Source organism: Chiloscyllium plagiosum, unplaced genomic scaffold (assembly GCF_037043375.1).
Source record: "Chiloscyllium plagiosum isolate Xiang-an unplaced genomic scaffold, Cpla_swu_hap1 HiC_scaffold_20, whole genome shotgun sequence".
NCBI lineage: Eukaryota > Metazoa > Chordata > Chondrichthyes > Orectolobiformes > Hemiscylliidae > Chiloscyllium > Chiloscyllium plagiosum.
This window is the reverse complement of record NW_028270158.1, coordinates 28,689,865-28,711,406: the sequence shown is the minus strand read 5'-3', so window position 1 is coordinate 28,711,406 and position 21,542 is coordinate 28,689,865. Positions and strand designations below refer to the sequence as shown.

General features: G+C 40.8%; 1 protein-coding gene across 3 annotated transcripts; it reads left to right on the top strand.

Annotated features, from left to right (window-relative positions):
* The first annotated feature begins 3,079 nt into the window (after window positions 1–3,079).
* On the top strand, window positions 3,080–19,220 carry zdhhc4 (zDHHC palmitoyltransferase 4). 3 transcript variants are annotated; one of them, XM_043711738.2, is made up of 8 exons: window positions 3,080–3,105; window positions 3,968–4,011; window positions 5,241–5,427; window positions 11,320–11,393; window positions 13,307–13,485; window positions 14,689–14,814; window positions 16,306–16,490; window positions 18,804–19,220. In XM_043711738.2, exons 3-8 carry the CDS (start codon window positions 5,305–5,307, stop codon window positions 19,074–19,076), a joined length of 960 nt encoding a protein of 319 aa, XP_043567673.1. In that variant the 5' UTR covers window positions 3,080–3,105; window positions 3,968–4,011; window positions 5,241–5,304; the 3' UTR covers window positions 19,077–19,220. The 3 variants fall into 3 exon arrangements, with proteins under 3 accessions (XP_043567673.1, XP_043567671.1, XP_043567672.1); XM_043711736.2 differs by having other exon boundaries at window positions 3,084–3,105; window positions 16,306–16,550; XM_043711737.2 differs by lacking the exon at window positions 3,080–3,105 and adding an exon at window positions 3,226–3,343 and having other exon boundaries at window positions 16,306–16,550.
* Window positions 19,221–21,542: the final 2,322 nt, after the last annotated feature.

Genomic DNA, 21,542 nt, shown 5'->3' with positions numbered 1-21,542 from the left:
TCTGGATGTATTTCCAGGAATAACATTTGTTCATTTGTGTAATGTGTGGCAGTACTTCCTTCTCACGCCAGAGGCTGGAGGCACACATATTTCACATTAGGGTGTCCCATAACTAAATTGCTGGTTTATATCAAAGACTCTTAACAAAACTCATACCCAATAGGAAAAAAAAACTTTGTAATTTAATAAGCTGAGTGGAATATGCATGTAATAGAACAAACCTGATACATTTGCATGCATACCACACTGAGCAGATTTGAATTTATGAAGCTCAGCTCTCTCATCTTGACTGCTCCGGGAAGTAAATGTCTCATTACCCTTACAGGCTAGGAAAACAGGAAGGCTGAAAGTTTGAAGATGTTCATGTGTGAATGAGAAAGAGAAAACATTCTTTTGTAAATTACATTCACTGGCTGAAGGGTTCAAGGGACAGAGAGAGAGAGAGAGAGAGATAGAGAGAGAAAGAAGGAAAGATTAATCCTTATGGTCTGATTTAAGTGAACACTGGCTTGTCATGAATTGAATGTTTTCATTCTGGGAATCTAAAATAATTTTAAAAGAAAAAGCCATTTTGTAGGACAATGATACTAGACATGATGTCTGAGCAAGTTACCTCATGGTGTTTAGTTTAGACTAATTCCTCGTTATGATGTACTGTTAAAAGGCAAGGTTATGTAGCCAAAGCAATTGGCCGTTTGGGGCATTGCTGGATCAAGGTTTCCCACTTTGATGTGTATGTAGCTTAATTAGTCAAGCATATGATGACACGGTGGCTAGCATTGCTGCCTCACAGCACCAGGGTTCAATTCCCACCTCAGGTGACTGACTGTGTGGAGTTTGCACATTCTCCCTGTGTCTGCGTGGGTTTCCTCCGGGTGCTCTGGTTTACTCCCACAGTCCAAAGATGTGCAGGTCAGGTGAATTGGCCATGCTAAATTGCCTGTAGTGTTAGGTGAAGGGGTATGGGTGGGTTGCGGGTCGGTGTGAACTTGTTGGGCCGAAGGGCCTGTGTATGTTAGATGAAGGGGTATGGGTGGGTTACGGGTCGGTGTGGACTTGTTGGGCCGAAGGACCTGTTTCCACACTAAGTAATCTAATCTATACTCAGACCTGTCAATGAGTTTCTCTTCCTCTGCAAACTTTTGCCATTTTATTGCTGCTTATCTGATTAAGGACATGTGGCGTTTTTGTAATTTTAGTACCAATTTCTGTATAAAGATAGCTTGTTTGCAACAATAAGGGGATAGCCTGACAGAGATCTTAGGGGTAAGATCTACTCTGCTACTCTGCTCAAGGTTTTAGAACCTTAGTTCAAGTCTGGCTTGCAGGTATTTATGTTATAGTGTAACATTGGTGCCAACGGTAAATAAAGATGTTGGTTCTGTTCGCCGAGCTGGGAATTTGTGTTGCAGACGTTTCATCCCCTGTCTAGGTGACATCCTCAGTGCTTGGGAGCCTCCTGTGAAGCGCTTCTGTGATCTTTCCTCCGGCATTTGTAGTGGTTTGAATCTGCCGCTTCCGGTTGTCTGTTCCAGCTGTCCGCTGCAGTGGTCGGTATATTGGGTCCAGGTCGATGTGCTTATTGATTGAATCTGTGGATGAGTGCCATGCCTCTAGGAATTCCCTGGCTGTTCTCTGTTTGGCTTGTCTTATAATAGTAGTGTTGTCCCAGTCAAATTCATGTTGCATGTGTGGCTACTAAGGATAGCTGGTCGTGTCGTTTCGTGGCTAGTTGGTGTTCATGGATGCGGATCATTAGCTGTCTTCCTATAAAGATAATAATTTAAACTAAATTGTCTATATATATATTCCAGACTACCACAGAGTATGATCTCTGGGATGAACCAAGAGTGGCTACAGGTCAAGACCATCAGGGATTCCCTGAGCTATCTCAAATCGGTTCTTTTAACACTGTAGCTCAGCAAAAATCTCAATCAATTCAGTGTAGATGATCAGACTTAGTTTAGTCAGGAGATGACTGTCACAGTAAAATCTTAAAACACAAAACCTTGTTGCACAATTCGTTGAGTAGGAAATTCAGTTATCTTATTAAAAATTATTGTCTGTGGGAATTATAACAATAAGGAGAAAGCTGTAGGTTTCAGGAAGAAATCACTGAATTGGTGGGCAGAAAATCACAGAGGAAACACAGTCAAGAGAAATGTGACATTATACATTTGGTGGGCACAAGACAGAAGGTACATGATAAATGAAAGGATATAGAGACATGCAGAGGAACCTTGGAATGTATAACCACAGAGGCCTGGAGATAGTGGATCAAGTAGATAAAATGCTTAATAAGGCTTATGGTTTCTTTATTAGCCAAAGGACAGAAAACAAAAGCAGGGACATTTTAGCATGACTGTATGAGATCCTAATACAAGAATACGGTTTACATCTATGGCATTGCCTCAGCAGGAAAGATGATTGAATAAGGAAAGGTACAAAGGAGATTTAGAAGAATAGAACTACAAAGGAAGAATTTTACTTATGAAGAAACATTGGATAGGTTGATGTGTTTTTTTTTTGTAACACGCAGAGGCTGAAGGGATATTTAATCCAGGGCATAAAATTGCAAGGAGCCCCCAATGAATGAGTACAAATTTCCTTTAACAAAGAGATCAATAAGCAGGGAGCTGAGGTTTTAAAAATTATTAGACGATTAGAGGCTCGATCACTTGAATCTCTTTGGATGTACAAGGATTGTAAAGTGGGACAAGGTTGAACACAAATAAAATCTGTGGAGCAGCGCTCCGAAAGCTAGTACAGTGCTTCCAAATTAACCTGTTGGGCTATAACCTGGTGTTCTGTGATGTTTAAATTAGTATTAAAAGCGGAAGATGCTATTCTCTTTTAAACACGTCAGCAGGTCAGTGTATCAGACTTTACTGAAAGCTGGCGCCTGTGTCTCTCACTCCTCACAACATCCCAAGTCGCGCGCCTCCCGGCGCCAGTTTACCACTGCGCATGCGCCGCCGGGCTCGCGCGGGCCAGCCAATCAGCCGGCTGAGCCGGTCACCATGGAGACCGTTTGAGTGACATCGTCCACATTTCCGGTACGGCCTCCCTACCCCGATTCATTGACATGTGAAGGAATCTCAGTTGGTAAGGAGCACAGGGCAGTGATGGCGCCTGGGGATGGGGGAAGAGGGACACATGGGGGAAGGGAGTGGGATAGGAGGGAGAGAGTGGGTGGAGACGGTGTGGGGTTGGATTTGTTGGGTTGTGGGCAGAGCGGTCAGCGGATGGGCTGAGATGGAGTAGAATTGCCTACCTCAGAGGATGGTTTGGAGACTACCTCAGAGGGTCAGTCCAGATCTCAAGTGCCTTACGAAATGAAAGGGTAAGGAAAGAAGGTGAGAGAGTGGAATTGAAGTCCAGGGTTGGCCACCATAGAGTGGGAAAAATGGGCCACAGAATCATCTGAGGAAGGGTCACCTGAGCCAAAACGTTAACTCTGATTTCTGTCCTCAGAGGCTGCCAGACCTGCTGAGCTTTTCCAGCAATTTCTACTTTTGTTTTTAACCTTGTGTTTGTTTTTGCGTGAGTGAAGGGAAAGTTAGTGGGCAGGATGCAGATCTGGAGGGGCAAGGATGCCTTGAGTTTGCAGATAAGTGGATGGAAGAAGGTGGGGATGAGGAAAATGGGAGTCAGAGGGACAAATAAGCAACAGGTGAGAAACGGGGCAAGATTTTATTTTAAGGAAATGTGGGCTTTGCTGACTAGCAAGCATTCATTGCTTATGCCTAATTCTTCTTTGGAAGGTGGTCGTGAGTTGCCTTTTTAAACCATGGTGGTGTATGCAGTATAGATACACCCACAGTATTGTTAGCAAGGAAGTTGCAAAACTTTCATCCAGCAATGGTGAACCAAAGGAGATGTAGTTTTAAGTCTGGGCAGTGTGGGATTGGGGAGGAAACTTCCAGGTAAAAGTATTCTCTTGCACTTTCTATCGTTGTCCGTCTAGGTGGTGGAATTCACGGGTCAGGAGATGTTGCTGGAGGAGCTTTGGTGAGTTGCTCATTGCATCTGTAGATGATACGTATTACTGCACATGTCAGTGGTGAAAAGAGTAAATATTTAAGGCTTGCTTTGTCCCAGATGGTGTTGAGCTTCTTAAGTGTTGTTGGAACAGCACTTACCAGGCAATTGTAGAGTATCAGACTCTTGGTGTGCATCTTGTAGATTGTGGACACACTTTGGAGTGGACACACGATAAGTTACATGCCACAGAATTTCACCCTTGACCTGATCATATACCTAGAATGTTTATACGATGCTCCCCTTAAGTTTCTGGTCAATGGTAATACTCAGGTTGTTGATGATAGCATTTGTAACATTAAGGAAGTAACTAAGTTAGTGAAATTATGGTATTGATTACTTTGAAACTTAATTAATAAAAATAAAATCTACAGCATTTGAAAAAGTATCAAGAAGCAAGTGAGCAAACACTGTAAAGCAGCACAGAACTCATCAGGACCTTGAAAGCCTGTTGAAGAATAGCCAAACACCTGTAACACAAACCAGACTGACTACGAGTGAACCACAAGCATTCATAAAAAGACAGTTGTAGAGAAAAGCTCCTCAGCTCAATAGCCCTGAAAATTTCTCATTTTCTGCATTCAAAATAATGGTTTTGGTTCTTTAATCTCCGGTAGAATCACTGCTTAGCCATGCCAATGTATCCCCAAGCTAGCTATACTTGCATGAACATATATATTCTCCAGGATATGCGATATTTGCTCCATGTTATTCAAACATAAATCTTCTGATGATTTTCTACGAGCTTGTCTGTAGAAACGTGAAATGTATTGATAGTTTCTGTGTGTAAGCCATCGAGCTAACGCAACCGGTTAGGCTCCAGTATGGTTGCACATATGCAACTCCTAGCAGTCCTTGTATTTAATGCTTCAGCTGATTATACTAGAGCATACAGTATGGAATATCTTAAAGATAGTTGAAGTGAATGTATTATTATTTATCTAAAACCATGTTTTGATAATTTGGAACAACACAAAATTAATGATGGATAATTGGATAATTTCAAATGATATAGACTGAAATGATAATTCCAGCACAGGTTTCTAGATCAGCTATTCATGACTTAATCTCTCTCTTGTCTCTGTTTTTAATTTATAATGGAAAATACACCTTGTGAATCATCAGTCCCAATCTTTGAAGGTTCTAATAAAATGCAACAGTAAATCAACAATTTTGATCTGGTTTGTTCTGTCTCTCAGGTGCTGACTTTCAAGAACTGAACAAATCCTGGCCTTGACACTGAGTTATATTTTGGGCACGGAGATGGATTTCCTTATTCTGTTTCTCATTTACTTGGCTGTTTGTCTCTTCTGCATGGTGGTTGCCATCAAATTCTCAAGGCAAAGTCAGGAATGTTTCACAAGGATCTCGCACTACATCACTCTGGTAACTGCAGCTTATTAGGAATGTATTTCCTTTCCAGGTCAGTTTTGAACCAGCTGATCTCATCAACGGGAGCCAAAGTGCGAAATCTGGGCTGTCCATTTCCAGAACTGGTAAAAGGGAAAATAACAAGGGTTCCTGGCACTGATCACGATCAAGTGACCTATGCTGGAAAGTAAAAAAGATAAGAATTGGAAGTACTTAGCAGGGCTGGCAGCATCTGTGGAGAAAGAAATAAAGTTAACATTTCAGGTTGATAATGTTTGCTCATAATTCATAAAATTGACTGCTTGGCTGTGACTAAATATTTGCTGAATTGAAATAAACATCTTGAAACAGTGAATAGAGATTGAGTAGGATTGTAGGTAGTAGACTGAACTGTTGTGAGATGCAGTCAGTTGTTGCTTATGGACCAAACAGCAGAAATTCTTCGTAAAACGAGTGCAGTTTTATTTTTCAGTTGGATCCCATTCTCCAGTTTGCCTGTGGGCAGATTTTCTTTTGGGTATAGATAGTGTTGATGTACTTTATTTTCCTGTAACTCTTCTTTTTCTGTCTATTGTATTTGTCATTCATTTCTTCCATTCAATTCTTATGATTCTGCTCCCAATTATGGAGCCTGATGCAATCACTATATTTAAAGGTGAACAGGATAAGTAAAACATAATGCAGCAAAGAAACAAGACATTTAGTCCAACTGGCCAATGCTGTCCTAATGCCCCATAACAGCCTCATCATTCAGCACATTATGCTATTGGAGTTCAATAGGCTTTGATTCCTTTCTTCCCTTGACGTTTTTATCTAGATTCCCCTGGATGTATCTATCCTATTTGCCTCAACTCCATTTAATAGTGAGTTTCTCATTCTAACTACTTCTGAGTAATAAAGCTTCTCCTGAATTTCTTATTGGATTTATTAGTGATTGCCATATACTATGGTCCATCTTCTAGAATTGTGTGAAGTTAAAGAAAAGATTTCAGAAAAATATCAAAATCTGTGCAGAAAGAGTTACGACAATGGAATGCACACAGCCTCTCAGACTTCCTTTTATATTCTACAATATTGATTGTAACAGACTATGCACAGAGTGAATATTTGGGGAATAAGATCCTGAATCAACTAAAGCAATTTGATTCTCTTGGTTTGCATGAGAAGATCCCTTACTTAGCCTCCTGCATGTTGCTCTTATCGTCCCGCTTCCCCTCCTCAGTCAAAGCAAAACGCTCAGAGACACAGTATAGTTTTACCTCCTTCATCTTTATTCCAGGCCCTGGAGGGAGAGAGAATGATCGCCCATGTGCACAGGGACATGAGTTTACTGTTTTCTCTGAACTATATAGTCATTTTACATGGAGGAGCATCAAGATAAGGCAACATACATATTAATTGGGTGACCATTACAATCAATGAGTATTAATAGCAGAGGCCAAGCCCTTTACAATTGTACGACAAATGTTCTTAACCTTGTTAACTGGATTCATACAATGGATACTTTTCCTCTTGTTAGCTGACCTTGCATACTGAATGCTTCCAATATTGTTAAATGGCTGTACATAATGATTGCTTTTCCACCTTGTTAACCCATACCCTTGCCTCCAGCATGCCATAGTTAGTTGTAAGTTCTTACCTGATCTGAGTCATGCTCAGCTGAACCTCTTTCCCTGCCTGCTTCTCCCGATACACATTCTCATTCCCTCCTTTTATCATTTCATGATAACCACCCAGATGGCACTACCAGCTTTCACAAGACTGACAGCCAGTATTTAAGCAAGGTATTGACACACAACATACAATGATTATAACAACAAAAATTACTAATCCTTTACAGTAGTTAAAATTTGAAGAATCTTCCTATATCGAAAAAAGGTTCACCAGTAAAGTTCTTAAGCCACAGTCCTTTGTGACCACTCCATGCCCTCCAAGTCGAGTGGAAACGAGCCAGTTCTCCAAAATCCCTTTAGTAAAATCCCACCTGGAAACAAAATTCAGTCTGTTCTTGCATCACTCCTTGGAGAAGTATGATTCTTTGGATAAGGGCAGTTAAGTACTTCACAAAACTGATGAGACTTCCGACCTTACAGAAGTGTTTCAGATAGAGGATACCAGCACACCTGAGTGTGCAGTGCAGCAGCTACAACTGCAGCTACAGCAGCAGGCTTGGTGAATGCAGCATGCTTTGTTGATTCTGCTCCCACTCTGCTGTTCAAATGTAACAAAGCCAACTGGCTGTTGTGATGTTGCTTGATCAGTGAACCATCATTTCCCTTAAATGATTGAAAGTGATTAAGCTTACGTGGTTTAATGTCCATAGGAAGGCCACTGTCAAAAAGTGTACGGACCTCCTCTTCACTGTTGCTAGCTTCTTCACTCTTCATGCTCATGACTGGGGAGCTGATTGAATCCATTGGATCAGGTTGTGGAGGGGTGGGCAGTGGTCTGAAGGCATGCTTTACCTGTGAATGGAGAAACTCTAGAGACAATGTTAACTGCTGAAAGTATCTTTGTATTTCCTCTCTCATTCCGTCCGGGCCAAAATGGTTATCAGTATGAAGACAGTCACACATTTAACTACACTAAATTGTGTCTGCCTATTTCAACATTCTTTGAATTCTTAAAGTCTGTTACTCTGTTCACTATTTACGACATTATCAAGTTTTATACAATCCATAAACTTCTAAACTGTACTGCTTAAACAATTCAGTCAATTATAAACAACAATCAGTGGTCCTAAAATCAAACCCTCGGGCACCTCATTCAGGTTATTCAAAAGTTATTTTCCTCTAACAAAGTGATACTTGGCTAATGTGAAACCTATCGGGAAAATATTTCCAAAATCTAGAACAGCAAAAAAAACAACAAAATATTTCCTGTGCTTTAGTAATTGAAGAGGCAGTTTCAGTTCAGATTTAAATCTCAAACATTCATGGGAAACAAATGCTGAATATTTTAAAAGATGTTCTCCTAATGAAATTTCCCAAATAAAACAGTCGAAATTACAGTGGCAACTTTGGTACAGATCAACATTCTTTGAATTTGCAATATGAAAGGGGCCAATGAAGTCTTAACAATAATTAACAGAATTGAAACAGCTCAGCTTCAAGTTCTCTAAAGTCTTAAAACATTAAACTCAAAATGCACTCTTCTTTTTGTGAACAGTCTGCATTAAAAATACAGCAGCAAAGATATTATAATACAATACTCTGATCTGGTTAAAGCATGACCACAGACCCAACTGTTCCTTTTTAAACAGGTACTGTAGAATTTCAAACACAGCTCAAGGCACTCAATCAATTTGTTTTAAGGTTACACATTTGATAATTTTAAGAAGGACATAATGTTGTACAATTTCAATGTAGAAACAAAATCTGCCCCACTACACAACCTACAAAACACATTGAATTGAGATCCTGATTCAAACAAGGCAAAACAGTTACTTAAAAGGAACCAATATTTTAACAAACCAAAATGTTTAAACATCAAACACACTCAGCATGGCGCAATTTACATTGAAACTTTCCTTTTTCAACCCAAGTATTAGTACAACCTTAATTTCAGTGTTTCTTGGTTTTTTTTCCTCCTCTCACTGAAGTAACACTTATAAAAAGAGAAGGTCCTCGCAGCGGACCACATGGTGCTGCAATCCAAACCACTCTCTTCCCCCCAGGACAAAGACTCACAGAGCCTCAAATTTCGCCACTAGGGAACTTTAATCCCTTTCTCACTTTACTTCTCACTGGGGCTCGAACCCCAATTAAATACCGAGAACCCGAATCCAACTTAAACACAGAGAACCCGAACCCCAGTTAAACACAGAGAGCTGGAACCTCATTCAAACACAGAGAGCTCAAACCTCGCTTAAACACAGAGAGCTTGCACCTTGCTTAAACACAGGCAGCTCGAACCCCAGCGCAGCCCAGGACTTGAACGTCAATTACCCACCCAGGGGACTCGAACCACAATCACGCCCACCCCAGGGGATTTGAAGTCCAGTATGGCGCAGAGGACTTAAACCTCAATCACACTCACCCCAAGGGACTTGAACCTCAATCACACTCCCTCCCCCCAATGCAATGCAGAGGACTCGAACTTCTGCCTGCCAGCGCGCTTGCGAAACTGTGTCTCTTGATTGAACGAATGACCATTCAAGGAATCCATAGATTAGAAAGTGATCAAGCGAGGGGACCATCTCTGGCACACAGGACTATCGAGAGGGACCAAGGTTTAAAATCTTACCTTGTGGGCCCATCCATCTAGAGTCACTGATGATCCGCGTGGCTGCTGACACTGTCCAATCGTAACTATTCATTTGGAACCTGCCGACCACGCCAATATTATCATTCTGTTTCCCCCTAAGTCGAAGCAAAATACTCAGAGACACAATATAGTTTTACCTGCTTCATCTTTATTCCAGGCCCTGGAAAGAGAGAGAACAATTGCCCATGTACACAGGGTCATGGGTTCCCAGTCTTCTCTGGAACAGCAGTTTCTCAATGAACTATATACTAATTTTACAGGGAGGAGCATCCAGATAAGTCAACTTACATATTGATTGGGTGACCATTACAATCAACGAGTATCAATAGCAGTGACCAAGCCCTTTACTGTTATACAATGAATATTCCTAACCTTGTTAACTGGATTCATATAATGGATACTTTCCCCCTTGTTAGCTGACCTTGCATACTGAATGCTTCCAATATTGTTAAATGGCTTGACATACTGACTGTTTTTCCACCTTGTTAATCCATTACCCTTGACTCCAGCACCCCATCGTTAACTGTAAGTTCTTATCTGATCTGAGTCATGCTCAGCTGAATCTCTTCTTTCACAAAACTCAAAACTTAACTCTTTCCCTGCCTCCTTCTATCCTGTACACATTCTCACTCTCTAAACAGCTTAAAATTTTGGTATCTGGTCAAAACTCCAACTGGATATATTGTTTTTCTTTTTTATGTGTTCATGCCTTCCCAGATTGCCCTTTTGAAAGTAATAAGCCGTGTCTTGAACTGCTGCAGTCTTTGTAATATAGCCATACCTATATTTCTGTTGGTATGGAGTCTCAGGATTTTGCCTCATTGATGATCCATGATTGACAGCATATTTCGAAGTCTGGATGGTCTATCACCTTGGAAAACAACTTCCACACTCTCCTGTTTTTGTTCACCTGCTACTGTTGCCCTTCAAGGCAGCAGAGGTCACGGGTTTAGATGGTAAGCTCAGTGCTGCTCCTATGAAGCTTTCCTGTACTTCTCATTGGAGTGGCTCAGTCACATGACTTACTGAAAAGAGTAAAGTGAGGAATAAGCCTGGCCTTGAGATTACACATTGTGGTGGAATATAATTCAGTTTTTGATGGCCCACTGTGCCTCAGGGATACATAGTTTGAACAGCTAGATTCTTCTGATGCTATCTCATTTAGCATAAGGTTCTTGCTACACGACACAAAGGAACATGTCCTCCAGTGTGAAGACAGAACTTTGACTTCACGAGGACTGTGCTGTGATCATTCCTAGAATGCTGTCATGGACAAATCCATCTGTAACAAATAGATTGGTGAAGCCAAGGGTTTTCCCTCCTTGTTAGTTCACAATAATCAGTGGTCAAATAATTATTTTGTAACTCTCAACAAATAAAGAATGATTTGAGCAAAAGATGGACTGGGGTAGTAATAGTGGAATACAAATAAATCATAGACTTTGAAAAAGTATTTTATAACTGTCTTCACAGGGTTGAAGTTCTGAAAAGCAGAGTTAAAAGGGATAGAGGAACTTAACACACTTACTAAACACAGAGAAAAAGTATTATGTAAATTAATTGGCCAACAAATCCCTGGACCTGATCATCTGCAAGTCCCTTCTCTCTTTCTCACGCCTGTTTTCTTTCTATCATTAATAGGTGATTGGACCAGTGATTCCTCGATGGTTACAGTTAGCAGTACAGCTTACTTTACATAGGTTCGTCCACCAGAGGTAAGTGAGGACATTCTGAAATCATCTGCACGTATCTATCCTCGATCAGTAGGTCACAGCTGGCAGTGAATTACAATCTGCTTATTGCAGTACTACAGTCAGTTGAGGCTATGGATGACTGGTTGGTTGAATCAGTTGGGTGTCAATTTTAACAATTTTATACATTTTCATCACATCCTCCACTCACCGCACCTAATGAATAGTTTTCCAATGAGCTACTTCAATGAATAATGCCAACTGTGGGCAGGTTGATAGAACTCACCTCTAAGTCACAGAATTGAATTCAAATTCCACACTGGAGCTTGAGTGAAAAAGCATGGCTTACACTCCAGTGTGGCACTGAGGGAGTGCTGTACAATCTTTTGATAAAGTCATTAAATCAAAGTCCTACCTGCTTGATGGATGTAAAGATTCCATAGTACCACTTTGAAAAAGAGCAAATAAGTTAACCCCAGTGCTTGGCTAATTGAGAGTCGTGAACATAGCGTTCATCACGTAAACCAGCCTCCCAGCTGTTGACTTCATCTGTACTTCTCGCGGCATCAGGAAAACAACCAACATAATCAAAGCCCCCTCTCTCCCAGTTATACCTTCTTCCACCCTCTCCCATTGGGCAGAAGAGAAAGAAGTTTGAGTACACTTCCAAACAGATTCAAGAACAGCTTCTTCCCCACTGGTATCAGACTTTTAAATGGACCTCTTTAATGTTAATGTTAAACTCTCTACACCTTCTCAGTAGCTGTAACACTGTATCCTACACTCTATTCTGTTACCCTGATGCATTTGTATAGTACGACCTGCCTGTAAAGCATGTAAGACTTTTCATAGTACCTTGGTACACGTGATAGTAATAAATCAAACCAAATCAATACTTATCCCTTAATCAATATCCTAAATATAAATAACCTAGTCATTATCAAATTAACATTTGCGCAACTTTGTTGTACATAGGTAGGAAACATAACTATCAATCTAATTGTTTCTGTACTTTGGAGTGACATCATTGTAACGTGATTTGAGATGTCAAATGTATCTGAAAAGCACTACATAAATGCAAATGTTTATTTTTCAAGCTTCTCATTCTAGTTGTATTCTCTCATTGTTTCATGCCATTTAATCTGTTACACCTTTTTCATGTTCCAGTATTATTTCATTGATGTGCACTATTCCCACAGTGATCTAACCAATGCATGCAGACATTCCTCATTACCCACTTAATTTTATATTCAGGAACCTATCTATACAAGCCAGGATATCATTTTGGTTTTGTAGCTTTGCACTTAGTATCCCATTGAGAATTTCAACATGAAAAATCTAATTGTACTCTGTTCCAAAATGTGCTTTATTTCATTTATTTGCAACATAGCTACCCACTTTCTTAAAGTTCCTGCATTTTGCTTCACAGTTTGCCACAATCTCTAATTTTGCTATTGTTGTCAAATGTTTGTTTTCCTCACGGCATCTCTATTTATTGAAAACATTAAGCCTTGACAAAAATACTTGTGTTTCTGGAATTCTGGTCAAAACTCTTTATCGGTTTGCATATAGAATTGTCCACAAGGAGTTCAAGAAGTTTTGAACAAGTAGGTTTGCACAATGCAAAAGAAGGATCACCTTGAGCAGAATTCTAACTGGTAGTTCTTTATGAATACAGGAATCCTTTGGCTTTAGAAGAATTGTGATAACCTCTATAAGGCCCATGGGGAATCACTAATTAATCTCCTTGTAGAGCTCGTGGAGGGATGAGTCTGCAGAACTGTCTGCCCTGGGCTGGGACTAACCTATACATGCCATGAGTGTTTTGGTGTTCAGCAATAAACGATGTTCCTTTCCACTCGAGCTTCCTGAATAACTGCGTAACACAATGAAGCAAATCAAGACTCTGATATTTCACTTGTTTCTTCTTTTAACAGGAACTCCTTTTTCCTGGTTTTGCACCTTCTTTTAGAAGTAGCTGTGTATGGAGAGTATTCATGGGAAGTGTATCCTTACTGCACGGAACTGGGATTTGGACATAGTATCCTGTTGCTGCCTTACATCCTGCTGCTCGGGAAGATGTACTTTTTCTATCTATGCTGCTCCAGAGACCCTGGTAAGAGAGAGACTGTTAAAGCAACTAGGAAGACAGATGTGTCAAGTAAATCTACTGTCACCTTTTTTAGCGAACCAAGACTAGTTTTCGCTGGCAGCGGTGGCTCAGTTGGTAGCAGTCATGCCACTGAGTCAAGGATTGTGCGTTCAAATTCTATTTGAAACTTGGGCTGACATTTCAGCTGCCCGGTTAGTAGTGCCGTCTTTCAGATGAGACCAAAGTCCCATATGCCCTCTCAGCTGGACATAAAGGATCTCACAACATTATTTTGAAAAAGAGCAAGGGAATTCTCTCCTCATATCCTGGACAATGTTTATCCTTTAAACAGCATTACTGAAAGTTTCCTAGTCATTATTCCAATCATGTTTGTGGGACCTTGCTGTGTTAATTGGCTGCCATGTCACCAACCTCATAAAAGTAACTGCACTCCAAGAAGTATTAAATTGGTCGCAGTATGTGAAAGGATTATAGAAATAGGAATCTTTTAAGACACTTTCTCTGCCTGCCTTTTGTATCTGTAAAACAATTAGATTGTACATGAGTACAATGTACAAATTAAACATCACCTTCTGAAGATGAGTCATATGAGACTCGATGTAAACTCTGCAGTCTCTCCATGGATTGCTGCCATACTTGCTGAATTTCTCCATCATTTTCTGTGTTTGTTTCTGATATCCAGCATCTACAGTATATTGCTTTTATTCCAGTGAAATATGATTGCAATGTTATATTTGCTATTTATTTAAAATTCTCCAGAGTAGAGACTGTACATTGAGCTCGATCGATTCTGGGAACTTCCTACAGAAAAGCTACCTGATATTGCCAATCTCGTCCTGGCTGCCAGATGGAGCCAGCAGGCACCAACCTCGTGCTTCCCTGAAGAAAGGAGCAGCTGGTTATTCTGAACACACAGCAACCCTCAACAGCCTGGGCAAGGTCAGGGAGTTACAGGCATTATATTATAAATTAGGTCAAACAAAGTAAAAATTGATGCTGGATGTCTGAAATTAAAAACAAAATCCTGGAAATACTGAACAGGTTAGGCAGCATGAGTGGGAAGAGAAACCGAGTTTAGGTCACTGACCTTCCACTAGAAGTAAGTTTTGATTTGTGACAATAATTGCCTTGATTTATTCACGAAATCTGGAGCAATTGATCATTAATTTTTGAGCTCAATTTGAATTTTTTGGTTGATTCTTTTAGGTACGATTTCTCCTTCAAACCATAAGCAGCTGTTGAAGGTGTACACGTATGATGGAATTTTGTATCATCAGGCCCACATCTGCCCTACGTGTGAACTTGCAAAGCCTGCAAGGTCAAAGCACTGCCGTAAGAAATTCACAACACTTTGGGAAAACAGTTCAGTTTGGATTTTTGCTGTGTACTTGCATGTGTCTTGTTTGCTTTCTCCTACCACAGGCTGAGTTCTGCTCTCTAGCCAAGGAACACACATGGCCAGTCAGGTCTTAAAAACGTGAGAGACATCTGACAGTTTGGATCGGCAGTCTCACTATTTACAAACCGTGGCCACTGATAATTGAAAAAAATTCACAAGATTGAGTGAAGTTGCAGGAATTCCTCTTTTTAAACAATGTACAAAACATGCAAATATTTAAAAAGCTTAGTTTCAGATTGGAAATGGTTGAACACAGTGGACAGGGCCGTCAGTGTAGTGGTGGGAAAACAACAGCCTTTTGTATTTTGCACCTTTGAACCAAAGGAGTCAAAAAATGCAACTGATCTACTAATGTCTCGTAATATATATAATAACAAACAGATCCCTCATGGTTCACAGCGGAACCTCGATTATCCGAACGAGGGGGGCACTTTTTCGTTCAGACAATTGATTCAATGCCTCTCATCTGAGTTTTCATGAAGTTTCATTTCTCCTTGCTCTGCCTGCCTTGCTCCCCCTCTCTGTCTCAGGGTTTGTTTCTGAGCAGACACACACTTGTGTGTAAGGAACCTGCACCACTGCTGAAGCCTCCTTTCACCCCCCTCATCTGTACAATGGGATTGACACAGCGAGCAGTTGCTAAATTCACTCCCCATTCAGGAGACTAGGCAGCAGCACATCATGAACAAGTCCCCGTCCCCATATATACCCCTCACCCCCCCCCAACCCTGTCCAATGCCACCCCCCACTCACCATCCAACCCGGCCGCTCCACACACATCCCCCTACCCCGTGTCCTCCCACCCACTCTCCAACCCTCAGCCTCCCATCCAACCCGGCTACCCTGACCCCATCGATCCCCACTCCCCATCCTCCAACCAACCGTCCCGGGGAGTGGGACTGGGCACCAACAGTAAGACTGCTGCTGCCTTTGTGGGGCAAATCTCAAAATAGCACCCGTGCACACACAGCCACACACACAACTTTTTACTGCAACCTTTTGACAACTTCCACCTTTGCCCTGCACTGAACAATGTTGGAGAGATTATCTGGGGAATCGGGGTTTAGGGTACACCCCTGTGTAAAACTCCAGGGAGAGTGTAGGGGGAGAGAGAGAGAGAGGGTGGGAGGTCAGTCATTTGGAGACAGTGCCTGGGCTCCCATCCATGTCCAGGACTGTTCTTGGCTGCATTTCAGTAAGCTGTGTTCATTTTTAATCATTGTAAACAAAAAATGTGGTCAGTGTTGGAAACACCTCTTTGATGTAATGTTTCTATCGGGACCTTGAGATCTTCTTCGGATTGTCCTTATTTTAAGCGGTATTTACAGAACTGCAATAAGAGAAGGTTTGATTCCTCCCGTGTGCTGGATATTAGAAGTACAAGGACCACACAGTCATCTGGTAATGGTTTCCTCCTCCCTCAGGTGTGTGTAACCGGTGCGTCCATCGATTTGACCACCATTGTGTCTGGGTGAATAACTGCATTGGGGCATTAAATATACGTTACTTCCTGTTGTACCTGGTGACGCTGTCTGGAATGGCTGCTGCAGTGGGAACGGTGACTGTAAGGTTCCTTGTCCAGGTGGCACTGCTGTCCAACTTGCATCAGGTGATGTATGTGAATGCTGATGGTGAACATGTGCCTGTCGGTATCCTGTATATAGTCCAGGTAGGGTTCTTCATAACTCTTTAATTCTGCAGAGGATCTGTTTTTTTTTTCAGGATTTTCCAAAACTGAACTGCTGTTGGGATGAACTTCCAGAATCCTTGTACTATAAAAAGATTGTTAGCTGCACAGAATTGGCAAAAAAGCCATATACAGAGGAACCTCAATTATCCGAATGAGATCGACGGGCACTATTTTCTTGGTTAATTGATTATTCAGTTAATTAATTCAATGCCTCTCCTCTGGGGTTCGGAGTTTTCTGAAGTTTCCTTTGTCCTCGCTCTGCCTGCCTTGCACACTCTCTCTGTCTCAGGATTTGTTTCTGAGCAGAGACACACTTGTGTGTAAGGGACCTGCAGCATTGCTCAAGTCTTCCCCCATCAGTTCAATGGAATTGACACAGCGAGCACTTCCTGAGTTTGCTCCCTATACAGGAGACTAGGCAACAGCACAACGAGCGCAAGCCCCTGCCCCCGTTTGCCCCTACCCAAGCCTGCCCCCATGCGCTCCCATCTCCGTCCTCACCCCCCTCTCCAGGGCAGCCAGACAGGACACCAACAGTAAGATTGCTGTTTCCTTTGGGGAGGGGGGGGGGGGGGCGACTCTCAAAATAGCGAACACACACACACACACCTTTTTCCTGCAATGTTTTGACAGTTTCCACCTTTGCCCTGTACTGGACAATGTTGGAGAGATTATCTGGGGAATCAGGGTTTAGGGTACGCTCCTGTGTAGAACTCCAGGGAAAGTGTGGGGGAGAGAGAGAGAGAGGGCAGGAGGTCAGCCATTTGGAGACAGTGCCTGGACATCGATGTCCAGCACTGTTCTCAGCTGCATTTCAGTAAACTGAATTCATTGTTAATCATTGTAAACAAATGAGCGATCAGTGTTGAAACACCTCTTTGATGTAATGTTTCTATCGGGACCTTGAGCTCTTCTTTGGATAATCTGAAATTCGGATAATTGATATTCGGATAATCGAGGTTCCTCTGTACTAGGAAACCGATTTTGGCCTGCAGGAGTAGAACTTCCTTTAAACAAAGTAAAATATCAATCAAATGTCAGAGATAATTTGAAAATAATGGTCCATCTTTCCCTTACGTCCAGGGATCAAACTCGAAATGTCCCATTTTATTTTGTTTCAGAAACTTGTCTTTAACAAATAATTTCACTTGATCCTTCTTGTCATCAGCAGAACAATTTGAGAGGCCTCAATTGTTTTCAAAGTTTAACATTGAACAATAAAACAATAACAGTGAAGCATCATTTTACAATAGTTAATAAACTCCCAATTTCTCAATTAACAGTTTGTGAATAATGCAGAACATTGACACCAGCTTATCCAAATCCTTGTGTTCGATCCACTTGTTTCAGTATTTGCAACACAATCACATTTACTGATCGTTTTGTTACCTGCGCATGGTAATTGAAATATATACTCTTAAGATTAATTCCCAACAATTAATTCTCTTCTAGGCCTCAAAACAATGCAATTCTTCATCTTCCTCAATCATCCTTTATTCTAAAATTCTACAAACTTTTTCTAGCCCAGTTGTTGCATAATTTATTTACTAATTATGTTTTCTTTCCTTATAGCTGCCCGCACTGAGTGTTACTCACGTGTCAGTTGTGAAATAATTAACTTTTGAACTGATCTGTTAAAGCCTCAAGTGAAAAATCCATAACCGTTTGGGTTAAAATTGCTGAGATGTGCTGAGCTCAGGTTCCACTCTGTTAAGCAAGCTGTCACTGGAACACTGTATTGAGTCAGAAGGTCTTTGGGCTCAAGTCTTATTCTAGAAACAAGAGTACAAAATCTAGATTGACACTTCACTGCTGTACTGAGACAGTGCAGCATGATCTAATAAGGCATTAAACCAAGGCCCTGTCTATACAGGTGTGGTCATCAATGAACCCACAGCACAATTCAAACGGAGCATAGGAGTTTTCCTGGTGTCTGCCAAAAACTTCACCTGACCAGATTATCAAATCTTACTTTACCACTGTTTGGATTTTGCTGTAAGCAAATTGACTGCCTCAACTTCTACATCATAACCACAAAAATCCAAAATGATATGGCTTTTCTTGAAGGCATGAAAGGTGTGATATACATGCAAAAAAACTTTTAAAAAACTTTCAATTGTGATGATAATTTTGAGGGTAAGAAACTGCATATAGGATGGGATAGTCTTGTTGCTTACTGATGCTTTCTCTGATTCCACGTCCTTGATAACCAACAGATTGTCTCTTTTGCAGAAACTGTTCCTGACCTTTCCTCGGATCCTTTTCATGCTGGGCTTCACACTCCTCATCTTCTTTCTGCTGGCAGGTTATACTGCATTTCACTTCTATTTGCTGATGACCAATCAGACTTCAAATGAGTGGTACAAACATAAGAACAGTTGCCAGTGCCACATGGACAACAGCAGGCCAGACAAATGCATGCAGGGAAACACCTATCATAGAGGATATCTCAGAAATGTGAAAGAAATCATAAGCCCTGAGACACAACTGAAAAAAGTCAGATAACAGGGACAGAAATGGACATTTGTACACTTTCAGAGAAAGTCTTTTGTTCAATTGTGAAATGGTTTGTAATTTTTTTAAATTGATGCTTTATACCACTTTTTTTTTTAACTGTCTGATTAACACATTAAAATTTAGAATGGGTTCATTACTCCTTGGTCTCATTGCTCCATTCTTTTGGGTAGGTTGTACACTTGTGCAGGTTTGGGTACTTTTTCGACAACATCCATGACTGCCTCCAACTTGTGTTCAATTCTCCTGAGCTGCAAGGACTTAGGAGGAACAAATTTTTGCTGCAAAAAGGTGAAAGAATCAGTTTAATCTTTAACAAGAGTTTTGACACTGCTACAGTGGATCTGAAGGTGCAAGATTTAAAAAGTGGCAGAAATCATTTAAATGAAACCTAGACTGGGTGTGAACTGCAGAGGAGAGGAATGGTAGGATCGAGAAGCTGATGTGCAAATCTAGATGCATGCACAGAACAATGGCATTTAATGATATGCAGGAGTTGGCTACACACTACAATGGAGGGGGAGAGGCGAGGTTTCTGTTGAGACTGCCACACCTGAAAGAGAAAGTGAAACAGGAAGAAAGGATTGACTAGTGTTCAGATTATAGTTGATAGTATTACCAGACAAGTGAGATCCCAGAATGAAATCTGACTTGATAGATGCTTTTAAGTTAATTAACATGATGGTTAGTCATTGATATTCACACAAGGTTACAGAACAAAGCAAATTGCACAGTAGAAACTTAAATATATTTAGATAGCTTGTTTTGTAAACAGAATTATTTCAAAGTACAAAGCAAAACAAAGTTTCAGCTTGTTTCCCAAGACTGTCCGTTACAGCGACTCAAGTCCAGAGAAATTACACCCTCCTACTCAACATCTCTAGTGTTCCATTTCACTGACTCCTTCCATATTCTTTACTGAGGATTCTGGAAAGTTTGATTAATCATTTCCACATCTACTGATGTGAACTTTTCACAAATTTGAGAGCCTAAACTTTTACCATTCTAGAAGAAGATTTCTTCTGGCTTGAAGACTTCACAAACTAAATTGTTCTGCTGAGGTGACTTTTTTTCTTAATCATCATCCTAGGAGAGAAACTAAACTTGCTTCTAAATTCAGCACTGATGTCTGTTGAACTTAATTCAGAAAAACTTGTTCATTCTAAATTCTTCAGATTGGAAACCAGAGCTATTGGCCTACATGTTTACTCTTGCATAAATAAAACAGTATAAATATTTTTCCATTAACACTACAGGAGTCTATTATCATCTGCTTCTTTCAAAATGTTGGATTTGAAGAATATTCTGGAAGGGCTTGTTCTTTTTTAAAAGAAAACCCTTCACAGAAGTACAAAAACACCTGTTTGCATTGATTTTGAAATCCAAACTCCAAAGATGATTGTGTGTGTGTGTGTATAAAAATTATACATCTTTCATCACACTAGCTGCAGTGTGAGGAGAGAGGAGGAAAACTGCATCAAAATTCAATGTATGTTGAAAGAGACAATATTTCTCCTTTATTCTTTGGAGCTATAAGCTGGTTAAAAGTTGGACTGTAATAGAGGGAAAACAAAGAGGGCTTTGCAACTCAACAAAAATCATATTCTTGAGCTGTGTGGTGCTATATTGCTTTTTGAAACAGTGATAGTATTTGAGACTGAGCAGCATTGAGAATCTTGAGTTCAGGAAGTTCTGCCTGACAAGAGCCCTCTGGTTGGTTCAGCTAGTGTGTTAAGCTACAAGTTTCAGAGCAGCAGAGAGAAACTCCAAGAGCCTATAGATAGGAAACATCCATCTCTTCCCCCAACCCCCTCTCAGAGAGAAAAAAAAACACAGAAAAAGACAAGAAAGTTTAAAAAGAGTTCTAAAACAAGAATGACCATCCTTTATGGACAAGTACATCATACAAGCTGTGAGAAAATTATTTTCCACCTTGTGGTCTGGACTTCTAATGGTTAGAACTTTGCTTACCCAGTCTAAATTCTTTTTCACTCATTGTACATCTGTTAAATTTAGAGTGTAGGTTTGCTCGCTGAACTGTAGGTTTGATATCCAGACGTTTCATTACCTGGTTAGGTAACATCATCAGTGGTGATCTCCAAGTGAAGCAAAGCTGTTGTCTCCTGCTTTCTATTTATATGTTTGTCCTGAATGGGGTTCCTGGGGTTTGTGGTGATGTCATTTCCTGTTCATTTTCTGAGGGGTTGATAGATGGGTTCTCGATCTATATGCTTGTTCATGGCGTTTTGGTTGGAGTGCCAGGCCTCTAGGAATTCTCTGGCATGTCTTTGCTTAGTCTGTCCCAGGATAGATTATTGTCCCAGTCGAAATGGTGGTTTTTTTCATCCATGTGTAGGGCTACGAGGGAGAGAGGATTGTGTCTTTTTGTGGCTAGCTGGTGTTCATGTATCCTGGTGGCTAACTTTCTTCCTGTTTGTCCTACGTAGTGTTTGCGGC

Bases quoted from the DNA above. Each gene is read 5' to 3' on its own strand.
- zdhhc4 (XM_043711736.2), top strand. From the start codon at position 5,305: ATGGATTTCCTTATTCTGTTTCTCATTTACTTGGCTGTTTGTCTCTTC. The intron at 5,428-11,319 runs GTAACTGCAGCT...TATCATTAATAG, and splicing joins TCTCGCACTACATCACTCTG to GTGATTGGACCAGTGATTCC. The intron at 13,486-14,688 runs GTAAGAGAGAGA...TGATTCTTTTAG, and splicing joins ATGCTGCTCCAGAGACCCTG to GTACGATTTCTCCTTCAAAC.